This window comes from Chroicocephalus ridibundus, chromosome 7 (assembly GCF_963924245.1).
Source record: "Chroicocephalus ridibundus chromosome 7, bChrRid1.1, whole genome shotgun sequence".
NCBI lineage: Eukaryota > Metazoa > Chordata > Aves > Charadriiformes > Laridae > Chroicocephalus > Chroicocephalus ridibundus.
In genome coordinates, this window is record NC_086290.1 from 31,710,325 (window position 1) to 31,728,015 (window position 17,691).

The following is a 17,691-nucleotide window of genomic DNA, read 5'->3' on the forward strand; positions in this document are numbered from 1 at the left end:
TAACTGCCAGCATGATAGGGGCGTTTTGTAATACTGTGTGTGTTCCGCAGTCTTCTGCAGCGCCATTCTTCTTATCAAGAGCCAGAGTTAAATTTTTGTGGTGACAGTGAGGTGATCCATTGCAGAATGACCTACGTGCATGTTTATCGGGGCCCCTGACTGCCGCGGGTATCTCCTCCTCTAATCCATCTTCCCTGGAGTGTGTTTGGGCGTCCCAAGCCCTCTGAGAAGCTCTGGGGTAGCCGGGGCTCGCCAAGCAGGAGCGCAGCTGCCGGAGATTTTCACCCCAGACCATCAGCAGTTCCCTGGGAATCCCAGCGCCCTGCGCTGCCTTCCCTCCTCAGGCCGCTGCTGCGGGTGAAGCGCAGAGCAGCAATATAAGCCAGCAGCAGGACACGGCATCGCTTGGGCATGAGGGACTTCACCAAAAAGTCACTGGGAACCAACCCCAGAGCTCCCCACCGGCGGCTGCAGCCCCCCGCCCAGCCCGGTGCCAGGACACCCGTGGGGACAAGCAGGCAGAACACCCTTGACCAACCTGGACGCCCTTCAGACCTTGGATACGGGGGGAAAAGGAGCTGGCGAGACCTGCAAACAACCTCCTGAATTTAGAGGAGCATCACACAGGAGAGGCTGCCTGCATCCCTCCCCTCCCGGGCCTGCCCGCACCGCAGCCACCCCGGAGGCGGAATATCAGTCGTATCGTTATTTATGTATTATTTTATTATGCTACATTATTGCTTTTTCTTATTATTTATTATTATGCTGCTGCTGCTGCAGCTGCTCCATGTGCGCGGCCGGGCAGCGGGAGCCGGGCGCCCCCACACCTCCGAGGGGGCGTGGCCGGGGGCGTGGCCATGCGAGAGGGGGCGTGGCCCCGCCAGGGGGCGCGGCCGGGGGGGTGGGGGTGGATCCGGCGCTGCCCGTGCGTGTGCGCGTGGGGAAGGCAAAGGGTGCCAGGCCCGGAAGGGCGCGGCGGCTGCCGCGTGACGAGCCCCGGGCCCATTGGCGGAGCGGCGTCACGCGGCGCCGCGGCGGGAGGCGATTGGGTGGGAGCGAGGCGGGGCCGCACCTCCCCCCACCCCCCCGCCCCGGCCTCCCGCCCGCCCCTCCCCCGGCCCGGGGGAAGGTGGCCGCTCGCGAGAGGTCCGTTGCTTGCCCGCGCGCAGGAGGCGGCGGGGGGGCTCGCGCGGCCGTTGGGGCGGGCGGGGGCCGCGCCCGGCCGGGGCGGAGGCGACGGTGATGCGGCGCTGAGGCCCGGCCCGCCCCGCCGTCCCTCCCTCCTTCCCTCAGCCCGGCGCCTCGGCTCCCCCTCCGCCCCCCTCCCCCGCCCCAGCCCGGGAGCCGCGTAGCCGGAGCCCGGCGGGGGAGCTCCGAGCTCCATGGGCAACACCGTCACCTGCTGCGTATCGCCGGACGCCAGCCCCAAGCTCAGCCGGGCCCGCGGCGGCGGGGCAGCGCCGGCGCCCGACCGCTGGGCGGACGCGTACCAGGCGGCGGCGGCGGCGGGCGGCGGAGGCGGCGGCGGCTCGGGATCGGCGGAGGCCGAGTCGGGGGACTCGGATCCCGGCGGCGGCGGCGGCCCCCACCTCCAGCACATCAGCGACCGGGAGTTCCCGGATGGTGAGCGGCGGCGGGGGGCGAGCGGCGGGGCCCAGCGGGCGGCGGGGAGCGCCGGGCACCGCATCCCCGCCCCGCCGGCGGCTGTGTCCCCATGGTGCTCCCGCCCCGCTCCGCCGCGGCTGGGTGCCCGGGGGACCGGCAGCCCAGGGCGCGGCGCTTCCCCGCCCGCGGCGCGCCCCCTTTGTCCCGGCGGCGGGGGGAGCGGGCGGGCCGGCCGGCGAGCCCCGCGGGGGAAGGCGGGGGGGGTGGGGGCGGCCTGACGGGGCCCGGCCCCGCGCCGCGCCCCAAGCAAAGTTCCCTGCGGCTGTCAGCGCTCTGACAGCCCCGGGGCTTCCTGCGGGCACGCCGCCTGCCTGCCGCCGCACCGGGGACCTCTTCCCGAAGTACAGCCGCGGCCGCTTAACGAGTAACGGGCCAAGGGCGGAGAAGCGGCCAGTTCCCCCCACACACACTCGGGTCCCCGGCTGCCCCGCTGGAGAGGGCGGGTCAGGGAGCCCGAAAGAATGGTGGCAGAGCCCCCGGGTGCTCCCGTTCGAGGTGGGGATCTGGCTGCTCGTTTCTCCTTAACTATGGAGTCGTGACTCAGTTGTAATGTCCAGGCAGTTCGCAAACGCTGCTGCATTTCCAGCCTCTGTTGAACAGGAGGAAGGAAGAGGGTGTGTGGGGAATAAGGGAAGAATTACAAAGATTGTGTGCATATGACATCATTTCGGCTGGACGTGGGTAATTTGTAATCTAGCTATGCAGGGTGCTTGGTGATAGCTGTGGACTCATTACACCGAGGTTCCTTGTCATGTAGTGCTCAGTGTTCCCAGTTTGCTTTCCTTGAGCTCATGGGAAAGTACGTGTTTGCTGTTCAGATTCCTTCCAGTGATACCTGGAGCACCGGTGTCACACAGGCGTGCTCTGTAATGCGTCTCCTCTTCAGACATGCCTGGGAAGAGCTCGAAGGTTTTTGCTGCAGTGAGTTACCGAGACAACATGTAACAGGTTAGGGGTGCTCCTGTCTGTCTGTATGTTCACGCGATACTGTAAGCATACAGCACAGGGTAATAGCTTGTGATATTCAAAACTTGGTTTAATTAACAAGCGTCTTGCTATTCCTTTTTATAATTATAACCACACCTATATGAAATATATTCAGTTGGAAAAAGATGGCCTGTCTGACATCTTTAATGTATGATGCATACAGTAACACTTACACTGGCCCTACATACTCGTCTTGAACTTAAGAAAAAAATTTTGGCTATCAGAGAGAAACTGGCTGCAAAAGAGTGTGAGGAAACCTTCAGAAATGGAATTATTAAACTCGCACAGTTCTGCACAGCACCATATGGTGCAGCTGTTACAGAAACGAGATGGAACAGTCAGCCCCTTGGATCTCCTTTGAGACAGCTCTGCAATACAGCAGTAGGAGAAATTATATTTGCCGCCTAGGAGAAATAAAACTTCATTTTTGCGAGAGGATATTACAGAAATGTCTCAACTCTCCCATACTCGTTATGGGAGGTGGAGCTAAACTCTCTAAAGATTCTAATAAGCCTAAACTAAATAAGTCTGCTCAGGAATAGGGTTGTATTTGTTTGAATCTTTAGTATGTGATCTTGTCAGCAGTGGTGTGTAACTAGGCTTAATTGTGAGTTCATCCAGATGTCAGAACTGGCCTTGAAGTAGGGAAGTATTTCATTTTTTGAATTTGCAGACGTGAATAAAAGTGTACAGCCCAAGAATAAGATAGCAGCTGTCTATCACAAATTTTACTTTTGTGGCTATGGAAGCTTTAGTCTTGAGGCAGGAGGTAATACTAAAATTGGAACTCCATAAGTAGGATATGTTTTAGATTATTTTACAGATCACTTTTACAGTGGTATGTGGTTCATTATTGCATGGCCTCAGAAGTAGATCTGCTACAAATGATAGATGCCATTTTTCTACAGTTTCTTGATTGATATAACTGTTTAGGGCTGCAAAAAGTATCAAAGTTTGATATCTTTATGGAAATACAATTCTGGATGGCCAATATTAGAAGTAAAACTTCTTGTGTTCATTTTTGAACAGTATAAAGCGCTACCTGGGTAAGATTGAAGCAGTTAACTTCAAAACGTAAGGCATTATTTGTGAAGTCTGAAATTGGGTGTTATGAAACAGACATTATAATGAAATTTTAAGTGATAGTGCTATCTGTTTAATTTAAGACCTTCTATGAAAATAATAAATCTGTAAATGCAGCACTTGCATATACCAGATAGCTATGCTTATCCCTCTTAACTCTGGGATATAAAAGCTGTCAGCACACCCAAACCATGCAAGCAGCCTGCGTGTTCCTGCTCTGTTGACTACTACAGAGCATTAGTTTGTTGCTATAGTGGTAAGTAGTCCAGCAGTTTTATTTGAGGGATAAATATTACTTCTGTAATTTATTAATGTATAATATCATAGGTTTGCTAAGATGACAATTTTGTCAATGATGGAAGGTTAGGAAACTACTGACTGGCCTTTTCTTGAATGCTTTGGCAGGGGGAAAAGAGAGAAAGCTGCAGGGGGGGAAAAAAGTCAAGATCATCTTGGCTATTTTTGTTCCATGCTGTTCAGTTCTAGGAGTTTCTAAGAACACAGCTAAATATATCAGAAAGCTAGCATCCAAATGTGATGCAGATGCTTCATTCCTTAAATTTCTATGTTGAAGTTGTTTGTTGTTCTTAAGTCTTTCTTAATACTTTTGCACTTGCTTTGCTAAAATTGAATGTTTTGGTTCTATCAGGAATGCAGAATTTACCAACTGAGCTGTGGACTTTTTCTTTTGTAATGTTTTGACTTGCTTTTTCCGTAGCAAGTGGAATGTGGTCCTTGCAGGTCTACGCTCTTAAATGAGGATTATTCTGTATCTTCTCCATCACTCTACTTAACAGACACTGCTTTACAGTCAGCACTGCTTAGATTGTCTGTATCAGATCAGAATGAAACAAGAAAAAAAAATCTCACTTCCATAACATGGGGAGGTTATGAACGGTATTTATGTAAGACAAAAAGGAGTGGTAAGTGGGATGAAGATAAAACACACTGTGAAACTGGAAGTGTAGTGTTTCAACAAAAGTTAATTCAAATGGGAAGGGATTGTTGTAAGAGAGAATTTAAAGGATGACTTTGTATTCTATCATTCTCAAGATCCATAACCAGTGCATGCTTTTTCAGAATGAGAAATAAGCCTGCATTTGTGGTTTGATATGCTAAGCCAAGTTGTATTAAGTAAACGGGAATAAACGTAACTTTGAAAACAACAGTTTCTTCCAAATAGGTTCATGCCTACTGCTAATGCGAAATATCAAAAGCGAAGGCTACTAGTTGACAGTTCAGCTAAGTGTTAAGCGTTCCTTCTTCCAGCATGCAAGCAACAGTCCAAAGCAGTCTGATTTGACCAAGAAGGCTTTCCTCTGTAGGTTTAGAAATAGCAGCTCTTTGATCTTAATGTGCCATTTGGGCTGTGCCGATTACTGTTTTTTGGGGGGGCTTTGTTTGGATTTTTTTATCCCAAATCAGTGTCTGCTAATGTTTATTTTGGGCTTTTTTTTTCCTGCTATTTTTTCTAGTTATTTGGGGGGGAACTTCTTATGGCTGCCACTTTCCTGCCAGACCCCTGTATTTAAACACAGATCTAATTTTTCATAAATTCTTTGATCCTTGGATAAAACTAGAACAAGAATTATCTCCCTCCGCCACTGCTGCTTACTGAGCTCAGCAGTTTTGCTGAGCAGAGGTTTGCCTGATTCACATGAGCCAAGGGGAGGATTGTTGCCCTACTGAACTGGTGGGACAAAATGACCTGGTACCTTCACCTGAAGAACTGGGGGTGGGTGGGTGGTGGAGAATGACAAGGGAAAAGACAATCAGGGATGAAAGGGAACAGCAAATGGTATCAAGAGAGGTGCTGAGTGGGATGTAGACATCAGACAGAGGTTAGATGGGAAAACAAACAGTAGAGGACTTTGAAGAGGAGCGTTAATAGAGAATGAACTAAGTGAGATTTACCTGAACAGGTTCAGACACACTACTGCCTGAATAACTCTGCAAGCATCTGTGTGCCTACTTTTCTTTTTTCAGTACCCCCCTGGCTTTCTAGAGGCTGTGTCACACTGAAAGGGGCAAGCTGCAAGTTGCTTGCATGCTGCAGTTATTAAGCAGTGTTGAAGATGAACAGATACTTGAATATATTGATTGTCTGTGATCTGATTTCACTAGCAGCTTGTCTATAAACCTCCTTGCAGAAGGTCTAAATATGGTTCATTTGTTCCTCTCTTATGTAATGTCAGCTTACTTCAAGCATGTGGGTGGAGGGGTTTTTTCCTGTTTTTTTAAAATCCTGGTTAAAGTGTAAGTTAAATAAAAAAAAAAAGAAAAAAAGAAAAAAAATATGAACACTTTGATGCAAGGATCAGGTTTTTGATGCCAGCAGTTTTTAGCACAAGAAAATCTTAACCATCTTGTGTTGGTTTTTGTGCCCCTCTATTTGATGATATTTAGCTGCATAGGCTGACAAATACCATTGTCTAGTTAGACAAATATGAAGTTGGGGGTGAAAACCAACTGATGCGCTGGTCCCTGTTCTGGTGTTCCCTCTACTTTTTCCCTTGTATTTGCCAAGTTTTTCAGCTAACTTAAAGCTCACTCTTCTTTCCCCAGAACTCTCAATACCTCTTTCCTAGGAAAGAGAATCACAAAGGTGTTTGTAGCAGTTACAAATAACACGTGGTCTTGACAAATGTGAAAGAATTGACTCTCTACAAGTCTGAAACACCTTCCATGTTGTTGGCTTAAGATGCCTGATGTCATGGCCTTTACGAAATGGTCTGTAACATGCCTGTAGTGGAAATGACTGAATCGATAAGTTGATCAGAAACAATGATGAAATCGATCTACAAGTTTGGGAATTAGAAGTCATAGCCATAGCATAGTATCTGTATTCCTGTTCTTATGTTTGAGTACTGCTGACAGCTAAGAAATCTGTCCTTTTCTCTCCTCACTAAATCTTGGAGACTTCTGCAGTGAGCAAGTTTATGTGAGCCTTAGGTTTTTAAGAAGAGTCGATATGGAACATACATACATGAAGCTCATATGGAGGGAAACTGATTGGTTTGGTTTGGTGAGTGTTTCTTCAGGCTTCCAGTGTAACAGCTATAACAGAGAGATTTTTCAGAAAATGGGAAATATTGAAAGGAAATTGTCGAGCACTGAAACGGGCTGCCTGGGGAAGTGGTTGAGTCACCATCCCTGGAGGTGTTTAAAAGACATGTAGATGTGGCACTTAGGGACATGGTTTAGTGGGATTTGGCAGTGCTAGGTTAACGGTTGGACTTGATGAACTTAAAGATCTCTTCCCACCAAATGATTTTCTGATTCTCTTGTATGAAATCCTCTCCTGAGGGTTTTGATGAAACTCGTGGAATTAAGGAAACTGAATTCATTTTAATCTTGACTTTTTTTTTTTTTTTTTTACACTATGGTTTCCATGTAACTCATTTCTAGGATCCTTTCCTCTTCTGGCTTTCTTTAGGAGACTTGCTTTTTCCCTCCTGTCAGGGTAGATGTTACAGAGCAACAGAAATTTTGTGGCTAGAAGTATCTGTTCTCTCAAGGGCGATCAGCGTGGTGAGATCATACTGAAAAGCTGACTAACATGGGAATGAACTCTCGCACGAGCCAACAAAACACAAAAACCTACTCCTCCCAAATTTGCATTACACATTAAATTAAGGTTTCTAACAATGTTTCTTCCACATAAAGGAAGAAGTTACTGTGGGAGGCAGGAGGAAAATGCTATTGAACGTTAAGAACCCAGACCTTGGATCTACAGATCCTTGCTAACAAGCTGATCGTGAGATTTCTAAATCTGGGGTTTTTTTAATTTATTATAGCTGGAGTTTGAATGTGCACTTCTATTTCACTCACTAGAAAACCCATGTTTTCAGAAGAAAATGCCAAATGTTTCCACTTGAAGGGACAAAGACGCAACTGGCTTAAAAAGCTTGGTGCTATTTATTTAAATGTGTAGTGAAGCCAGATGAATAAAACTAAAACTCGTACTTGCAGGTGATGCAAATATCAGTTTTACCTCAACAGCTTACACAAAAATCCCACTGTCAACCAGGTAGCATTCTGCAGTGTCTGATGAGCTGTGTGTTTATAGCACAGCTTTGCTTTTGTTTGGAGTTCTGAAAGGGTCTTGAAGTCATTGCAGCAATCAAACATAGTTGTTAGGTTTTTTCCAGTGTGAAAAGTAACACTGGCTTGTCATCAAACATGTCAGTCAGACTTGGATAATAAACTGTTGAATGTCAGTTTCTTTAAAAGATTAAAAAAAAAAGGCGCTTTTCTGTAAAACTGTTGGATGTTTTTTGTTATGCAGATAAGTTATTTAATTTTATAGAACATACTGCAGGTACGCTGAGAATCCACAAAGCCACTCTAAAGAGTGACTGCGTTTGAGCTTGTGCCTAAAATGGCACAAAACTTGATGAAACTGTTAACTTTCATAAAAGCCCAAACTTCATCTGAAGTTTGCATTAATGTGAGCAATTGGAAGTTGAAAAAAACTTAACATATGCCAGTCCATCAGGTGGCATGTGACACCTAGCACACAGTACATGGAAATGTAAAATTTGGTTTATCTTTAATGTGTATGTACAGTTAGAAAACTTTATTTTGGTTTATCAATTAAAAAGTTAAGGTTGAAGAGTTCTGCTTTAGCTTCTCGTGGTAGTGAATTATGTTACATGTAAAGGTCTGTCTGGGGAATAAAAAGTGGACAGCATGGAACCAATTCTTTCTCCTTGTCTGTCTAAGTGGTCCTGTGTTACATGCAGTACAGAAACATCTCTAACAAAATGTTGGTTACTTTTAAGATCTAGCCTGTGAACTACTGTTTTCCTTCTAGTGCCAACATAAAATCCTAGGGACATCTAGTTTTCCTTTCTTTTAACTGGTCCTGCCTTCACTGTGGAATTTGGAGTACTCTTGACATCCTGCTGTTCTGCTTAGCTAAGACATGTAGAAGTGATTATAACCCATCATGAAACACATGGAAGCCCACTCAACTTCTTTCGGTCCTAGAAAGGCTAGGTATTGTGTCTGGTGGAACAGATCTCTCAATCACGTTTCCCAACAGGGTCTGGGAGCTGAGTGCAATAGGGTCATGTTGGGATTTGCTGTGGAGGCCAATGATAGTGGTGTGGATCATCCTGAAGTTTAAAAAATGCAACATCAATACTATATTGATTTTTATTTTTATTTTTTAAAGTCACAGAAGTGAATAGAAAACTTGAACCCTGGTTAGCCCACAGTATTTAATAGATGGTCTACACTTTTGCTTTCTAAATTCTTCTGATTTTTAGTAGCGAATTTGAAATGCTGACTGTGTCCATTTACTGTTGAACCAGCCCAACTCAGGACTGTGGTGTGAAAGGGCAAATCCTTTATCCCCCAGCCTGTATTAATACTGGGTGTTGCTTCAACGCAGGTGCAGGACCCTGCACTTGGCCTTGAACCTCATGAGGTTCGCACGGGCCCACTTCTTGAGCCTGTCCAGGTCCCTCTGGGAATGAAGCTATTGCTAGGAATAACACACTTTCTGAAACGTATTGGAAAATTTTTTAGTCTAATTTGTCTTAATTTTTAAATCTTTATTGGAAGTGTTGAGTAACTCGCATCTTTCACACTGTAAGGTAATGAAATATAAGGGAAGCTCAAACATTAATCAAAGCTAGTAACCCACTGTCAATTTACAGCAAAGAGATTATTTTATGACTTAATGCTTTAAATATGTGCTGTATCAAAATGTTACTGCTGTCTAATAAAGCAGAGGATGGGGCTAAAACTATTAAAGGAAATGCAATATTTTAGTGTTCTGAAGTAGTGAAATTGTCAAAAGGCTGCTACTTAGTAACAGTGACATCTTTGACTGTCAGTTTTATTCGTGAGATAATATATGTAGCACGATGCAGTGTGTAAAATGTGTTCTTAATAATTAGAAATCACCTGTGGAGGTGTGTAAAACAGTACCTAAGTAGCTAGCATTATAAATTCCTAAAACCCACACATGTTCTTACATGGCATAGATGAGTAAAAGTAAAGTCTTCATGCGGATTTTGTGTTGAGGAAAGGACATGAGATCTTGAGCTAGGGGCAGAGGTTTGCTTTTAAAAGTAACATGAGCTGCCCTGCGGGGGACTGTATGCTCTTATCGGCGCATGGAGTGCACAGCAGCAGCAGAGGTAGCTGAGATTGTCTGAAGGGCAAGCAAGCTGCAAGGGATTCTTTAAAATGGGAATGGCGAGAGAGGGAAGCAAGTTCAGGCTTCTCTGTGCTCCAGTTGCAGGGTTGATCTGACAGCCTTGGTAGTACAACGTGAGTAAGTGGCACTGAGAGATGGAGAGAAATAAGAGGGAAGGCTATTTTTAATACGCAGCTCTTGGAGAGACGTGGAGGGCCATTGCAGCGTGGCAACATTACTGTGCTGCTCCGACAGACCTTATTTCTGGTGGGAATCTTCCCTTCTCACCTCTTTATTACTAAGTGTGAGGGTCCAACAGAAAATGTGTTTTGAGTTCTATTGAGTTGATAGCCTCTAGAACGAAAATGTTTTGGAGTTGTTTTCTTTTATCATCCATTTCCTTCTCTCATTTCTCTCATCCTTGTTTCTGCATGTTTTAATTCCCATTATTTCTGTTCATCCTGTCGCATACCATGCTGCTTTCTTTTCCTGTTAACTTTCTGTGAAGCTTGAGCTTTCTGTCATACATCTTCTGATGTAGCTCCTAATCAAGACTTACCCTTATTTTCAGGGCTAGATATCTTGATTTTTTGGACTTGTAAGTGCTCCCAGGATGGAAGTATTAGGAGTTACGCTTGGTTATGAATCAAATTGTTTGCAGACTTGCAGACTGATTGATCTCTTCCTCTGGCTTTTTTTTTTTTTTTTTTTTTTTTTTTTTGCCATGTTTCCCATTACATTTTGCCTCTTCTCACGTTCTTATCTGCCTCTTGTCTTATGTTTCCTTCATCAGCTCTATGGCTCTTGCATTTTGGTATTTCATGAGCAACACTGGCGGTTTAGGAAAAGCAAATCATATGACTAATTTTTCCATTGTTTGGAAAAAAACATTGTCCAGGGAGAACAGCATAGAAAGGACAGACAAAATTCTCTGGCTGCTTAGAAGATGAAAGCTACAGGGAGGCAGTCTACTAAATGCATCTGTCTTTCTTCTGTCTCTTGCAAGACAAAAGCAGATGTACTGTTTCTAGTAATGCCACATTATTCTGGGATAAGAAGCCTAGTCACAGTTGGTCTTGATCACTTCTTGAAGGGGGTTTGTAACAGGGGCTGCACGTGTGTCTTGGACTTCATTAGTATTGTAACGTAACTCCAGTTGTATAGTCTGTGTTGTGGATTTAATGTGCTGTGGGTGCTGATACACCTGACTGTCTAGCAGAAAGCATCTTGTGTCTGGCAGAGCCAGTGTGGAACTGGAGCCAGCAAAGTCTATTTTCCTTTTGCTGCTATTTCTCTCCTCAAAAGTGTGGGTCTACTTGGGTTCAGGGGGGCAAGTTTGACTTGTGTGGCCATGTCAATATTGTGTCCCTTGGTGCATCCTGCAGTGCTGTGGATCTTAGACCTTTCTGTCTGGGATGAAAGTTGGTTATATTTGCATGTTTTTAATTCTCGTAGTGCTTTTAGCCCAAGTAATGATATCTAACATCTAAGCAGCATGGATATATAGGAACTGGTGGAGCACAAGAGGCAAAAACAATGTAAGAAGTGAGCTTTAACAAGTCATATAGTTTCCAAGTAAATCAAAACCTCAGGGACGTCAAGATGTTAGTGTATTTTTTTTTATGAGGTGAGGGAGGATGGGCGTTACCCCTTACTGCCTCTTCCCTGGAAGAGAAGCACGTGTCCTGTTTAACACTTATCAATGACCTGGGGGAGGCCATGGCGTGCGCCCAAATTGCAGATGACACCCAATTGGGCAACAGTCAATAGGCTGGAGGCTGCTCGTTCAGAGGGACCTAGATAGGCTGGAGGATTGGGCCAACAGGAACCCTCTGAAATTCAAGAAGGAGAAACATGAAATTCTGTTAGGAATTACTGAATTCAGTAGCCCTTTTCCCTCTTTGCCTGTCCTTGTTCCTCCCCAGTCTTCCTTGTTGCCTTCCCCTAAATATCACGCAAGTCTTGTACACTCCTGCATGCTGTTCTCTACCATTCCATAGTGAGTCCCATAGACCTATAGGCATTCGTCCCCCTTGGTGGGAAAGGTGATCTGGGCTCTGGCGACCCGTATTGGAGGTTTTCAAGACTCAACTGGACAAAGCCTTTAGCAGCCTAGTTCTACCTTGTAGCTCACCCTGTTTTCAGCAAGAGGTTGAACTTGAGACCTCCTCAGGTCCTTTCTAACCTGACTTACCCAGTTATTCTAAAAGTTGCTACTGAACTGTAAGTAAATAAATTCTGAGTTCTTTGCTCTGTTGCATCGTAACCTGATAATAATAATCTGTATTTTATATCTGCATATTGCAGCCTTGTTCTGCCTGTTGATGATACTTAAGTTATTCGGTAAACTAGCAAAATACCTTCATTTCTGAATCACTCCTTTCTCAAATCTAAAAAGTTGTTTAATATTTGCCATTATTAGTGGTCTGTGTTGAAGTATGTTGTTTGGTTTGGTTTTTTTTAATAGAGCGCTGGCATTAGAAATTAGAGTTGGTCTCTATACTGTCTATTAAAAGTGATTTTGCTAAATCAGTGTTAGAAAATTCTCAACGTTGTGGACAAATTTAAAAAAACAGTTACACTGTTTTGTTGAGACATTATAAACAGTAGTTAAAATTTGCCAGTACGGCATACTATTGTGTGCTGGATGTTTTTTTCCGAGAATCAAACATGTATTAGTGGTGCTTCAGGTATGAGCTGTAAGGCAAATTCCGTTCTAGGGCTTCTAAACCAGGACTTCTTACATTTTAACTACGTGATTAAATTCAGGTATCTGTTCATTGTGTGCAGTGAATAAGCACAGTAAGATGAAAATAGAAATACTGGTTTTGTAAGTTAGCTTTTAAAAACTGCTCGAGATGGTCTGCTTTTGTAGCTGACTCTGGCCTTTTTTGAGAAGGGGGGAAATTCCTGATTGAACTATCTTTATGTTCCTAAATAGACGTTGGCTACCTTACTTAACACAATAGAGATTCAGAACTGCAGTGTTCTGCATCCTGGACCAGTGTCAGAGCAATACTGTTGGACTAAGATCAGTGATGTTGTAAGCCAAGTACTTGGAAAACATCCAGGTCTGGATACCAATGTTGTGTACCAGTGGGAATCTGGAATGAGAAGTCTTGGGGACACACGTACTTTTGCAATTACGTTCACTCGCTGACGCATGAGGGCTGTGGCTGTGCTATGGCCTAGGTGCAGTAGCACAACACATTCACATGGTTAAGACTTCCAGCACCAAGACAGCTTGTGCGTACTTTGGCTACTATTTAACCAGAGTTCTGTTGGTTGAGTGCGTAAAAAGCTCTTAAGATTTTAATATTTTTTTTTTTCATTAAAAGTTGATGTTGATTCTTAGATGACGTTTTTTAAGGGTGTGGCAGCTGCACTGGTGTACCACCTTGAAGTACTACCATGTGCAAGTCTGCAGTTTTGCATGCTTTTATGGTTAGCATGGACTAAGTAGCACACAGGAAGATCAGACTGACAAATGTAAATGGATGTGAATTTGCTTTTTCCAGGATGTGCAGGATCACAGTACTAGATTATTCTGTTCATATGTTCACGTAAGTCAGTGTGTCTGTAGCATGACTTCTTCAGAACAGCTGTTTCTTCTGTCAAAGCTAACGCAGCTCAGAATTTCATCATGATGTTTACAGTTTCATCAACAAACTTCTCAGAGATCACTCCCTTCTTAATCTAAGAGAGTAATATGTCCTCATCTAATGTCATCACTGTTCATTGTGGCAAAGGATTAAAGCAGTCATTTTGTTCTTCAGTAATTACATATTGGCTGTACAAGGTATTACTTCAAATCCCAAAATAAAAGAATAGTGTATGATCCATGTTTTGATATTTATCAGCACTGTAAAATTTACTTATTACGTTCTTTATAAGACCACAGAGATTGTTTCCTGCTGGCTACTTAAAGCATAGAGTAAAAGGTCAGCAGTGTCTGTCTTTTTTTCTTTCTTTTTTCTTTTTTTTTTTTTTTAAATTATGCTCTTGATAAAGTTCTAGCTTTCTGCCCTCTACTGAGCACAGGCAGGGACACATACTTACTTTTGAAGATGTATGTTGCTTTCTGAGATCTGCCTTACCAGATTTTGTTTTGATGGAAACCATAAGCTACTTCAGAGCTTCATGGCAGTAGGATTAAGTCCACCGGCTTTGTTTTCTTCAGAGGCGAAAAATGTCAGATTTTTATTTATCTTGGCAAAAGTAAGGTTTTGCTTTAGAGAGACAGTCCCTTTCATGTGTTTCTGGTCTTGTCTCCATCACTGTGCTTGAGCATTTTAAGGCTGGGTGGGAATCGTTGCAGTAATCATCTTCTGTTAAAGGTCTCTCCTTTTTTTTGTCCTTTCTGTTTCAGATTTAGCCTTGGAATCTAATCCATCTGATCATCCCAGAGCAAGCACAATTTTCCTGAGCAAGTCTCAAACAGATGGTAAGCTTTTTTCCAATTTAAAAAAAGGTGGGAGAAAACATGGAAAAATAACTGCCTGTTTTAAATATACAGCTCAAGAACACTTAAATTGCTTTAACTCTTTCAAAGCATAGGGATTAATAATTTGCATGTTTACACAGAAGTGTGTTTGTAGGCTGTTTTACTTAACAGCTAAAATCACTTGTTCTTCTAAACACTTAAATATCAGGAGATTTCAGAGTTTGAGTCCTAGTAGTGGAAAGGAGCAAGGCTTCCTTCACTATTGCAATCCATGCTTCAAGCAGTGGTGGTTTTTTTTTATGATAAGGCCTGTTTCAAAAATTAAGTTAAAAAAATATAATTTAAAATTAAAGGACAGTTTTCTGTGAAGAATAATAAGCCTTAGCTGTCAGTCTATATCAGTTACTTTTGAATATGTTTAGTTTCAGTAGCATAATTATTCTTGAATCTTGGTTTTAATTACATGGATGTATTGGGATTTTCAGTTTCTTTGCAGATCCCTTGTTTACCTAATAAAGTCAATTTTGAAGGATTAGTATAGCTTGTGCATTTCAAAATGCTGTTTAAAAAGTGGAGGCATTTCCATATTGCACAAATAAAAAAGAATTCTGACAATAGTAAATTTTTAAGTTGCAATTCAAAAGGATTTTAAGCTATTAGTTTAAAAGTGCTTCCGTCCCTTTTATAGTTGGTTTTTGTTTGAAGTGCTATTTTTTCTAAGACAGTGTTTCATTTGAGATTGGATGTGTTGATGGAAAGCTGCAGTGCATCTTCTACCTTGGCATAGCTGTGCCACAGAAAAGTAGAATTGTTTTGACAGATCTTTCAGTTGCAGTCCTGCTATTCAGAGTCTTATGGCAAGTAGTAAAATTATCAGTTGTATCAACTTTGCAATGCTCAGATAATCCGTAAGCAGTGGAAACAAGCACTAGCATGATTCTCCAGAAGAGGTGATGCCAAGGAATTGAAGACTGCTTCAAACAGAGGATCTGACCTGCACATCTCAAACACCTCTGAGATGAGCGCTGCTTAAGTTGCAGTTAGCAAGTTGACAGAGTTCTTAAACATTGTGGTGCAGCTTCACTGTACAGCCTTTCAGCCTTGCTGCAAGTAAAGTTCAAACCACGTGAACATCTTTCTTAGGGGCAGTATTGCTTTTAAACATGATTTGGTATTCTTCAAGTGTAATGTATTGAAATGTATACACTTGTGTTCATGTAGAAAAAGGGTCTGCTAGGTGAGATGATAACTATTAACTATTCTCTGAAGTTTGTATTAGTTGGATGAATTGATTTTTACAGGGTAATTTAATGGACAAGTCAGCAGAAGAATTTATTTTCTAATTTCGCTGGATCTTCTCTAGTTAACCTTTCATAGAACTAGTAGAATTAATATCTGTAAGTTCTCTTTCACTGGTATGTTACCAGGTTCATGACTTTCAATTTATGCAAAAAGACAAAAAAAAAAATTGGACAATCTATGTTCCAAATGTTAATTTTTTTTCTAAATATTTAAGAGAATGTGTCCTGATAACAAGTGGTAATGAGCTGAGGTGAAAATTTTGGAGAAGTCATCTGTCTGGGCTGGTCACATTTGTATAGCTTTCTGCATGTGTGCAACTCTCAGCTCTCCTTTAACAGCACTGGTTTACTATTGCTGTTATAGCTGAAAGTTAAACCTTACAATATTTTTTGAAAGGCTAACACAGTTTAAAACTATCAAATAATATGGTTGCAGTTATATGATGAATAGGCATGGCTTGTGCCAGCATCTTCTGTATAGTGAAATACCTTTTCACTTTCTGCTGACAATAGGAGGAGACATGACACACATATATAATGCTGGGCACCTTCCTCCTTGTGTGTCTCTGTCAGGTGGGGGTGTGATGTTTTTGCATCTGGTTGCTAAGTGGTTGCTGTTGAATGTTGGATGTTGTCTACTTGAACTATCTGAAATCATCCAGTTTTTCATGATGCATAGCATCTTTTCAAAGCCAAGACATTTTTCCCTTAGTGTGATGGGTAGAAGTAGTTCCTAAGTGTACCTGTGGATAGTTGGAAGTAGTTTGCTAGCTTGATAAAACTCAGCATTTTTTCCCTCAAACTACTTTTCCAGAAACCTAAAGTCAAATTTTAAACTTTTAATACTTGTGTACTTCAGAAGACTAGGTTAATGGAATGACTTTATTGAACGTAAATTTGGATTGTATTTTAGAAACCTTTCAGTTCACATTCTTTCTCCCGCTTTCTATAGTGCGAGAGAAGAGGAAGAGTAACCACATCAATCATGTAAGTAAAACAAATTCTTAGTGTGCTATATAGATAATATGAGCATATTGGGACAAAGACGAATTCGAGAAACAACTGTAGTAATTCTAGGGGTTTAGTCCTACATGTGTTCCAAACCCTCCTTAGCAAGATAAAGGTACCTGTCTTTAAAAAATAAACAATCAGGCACAGTATCACAGGGCAAGAATGGGTGATGTCAGAAAAAAAAAAGGATTCTTTTGTTGTATCAGTCTTGAGCATTTCAGAACAGTAAAGGAGAAAATATAAGTTAAACTGCCTACATTGTTTCTTTTAAATAGAAATAAAACAAATCATTTCTTAGCCGAGATGACAAGTCTTAAATGACTTGCTGTTTGAGCATTACTACAGGACTTGCTGTAAGAAATGTATCCAGCATGAAAAGAGAATTATCAACAAACATTGTAATCAGTGTGATAAACAAATGATAATCCATTAGTTTTAAATCTGAAAATATGCTCTAAGCTTCTTCCACAAATATTGGTTGGTTTTGACACTTCACTTGTAAAAAAAAAAAAAGACATACAAAAAAGATGCAATGTCATTAACAAGTGGATAAAAAAAATTATTAACTAGTAAAGCTAAGAATGGAAGTTGTTAACACAATTTTTTAAAAATACTGTCTAGCAGAATTGTCTGCTGATAGGTTCCTAGTAAGATAATGATATTGAGTCTGTTGTATTTAGTATGACTGGGGGGAGGTGTGGTGGTTTTTTTCCCTTTTCTTTCTTTTTCAATTACAGTTCCAGCTTTAGTCTGCCAGCACCAAGGTAAAGTGTGATTGGATTGTTTTTGCTGGCAAATTTCAGCTGGAACGGGAGGTACTTCCAGGCAGCCACTGAGTTGTGAAGGGTGCCAATATTTTTATATGGAAGACTTTCAAGTTTTCAGACAAGGCATTTAAAAAGATCCTGGCAAAAACTAATGAGTCTTGAATTGCTTGATTAAAACTCCTCCCTCAATTGTGATGGCCTAGGTCTAGTGCAAGGCATTCTCTAAACGTGCTCAGGGAAGCCTGACTCGGTGTTATATAGGAAGATTTCTCCCTCGTCTAA

The 17,691-nt window shown here is 42.6% G+C and overlaps 1 protein-coding gene across 1 annotated transcript in view; it reads left to right on the forward strand.

Annotated features, from left to right (window-relative positions):
• Positions 1 to 1,154: 1,154 nt before the first annotated feature.
• CCNYL1 (cyclin Y like 1) overlaps positions 1,155 to 17,691 on the forward strand; it is a 35,087-nt gene continuing 18,550 nt past the window's right edge. The window contains exons 1-3 of the mRNA XM_063341093.1: positions 1,155 to 1,623; positions 14,256 to 14,330; positions 16,584 to 16,618. Of these exons, the coding sequence (XP_063197163.1) occupies positions 1,383 to 1,623; positions 14,256 to 14,330; positions 16,584 to 16,618 (351 nt within the window). The 5' untranslated portion in view covers positions 1,155 to 1,382. The remainder of the gene's footprint in view (positions 1,624 to 14,255; positions 14,331 to 16,583; positions 16,619 to 17,691) is intronic.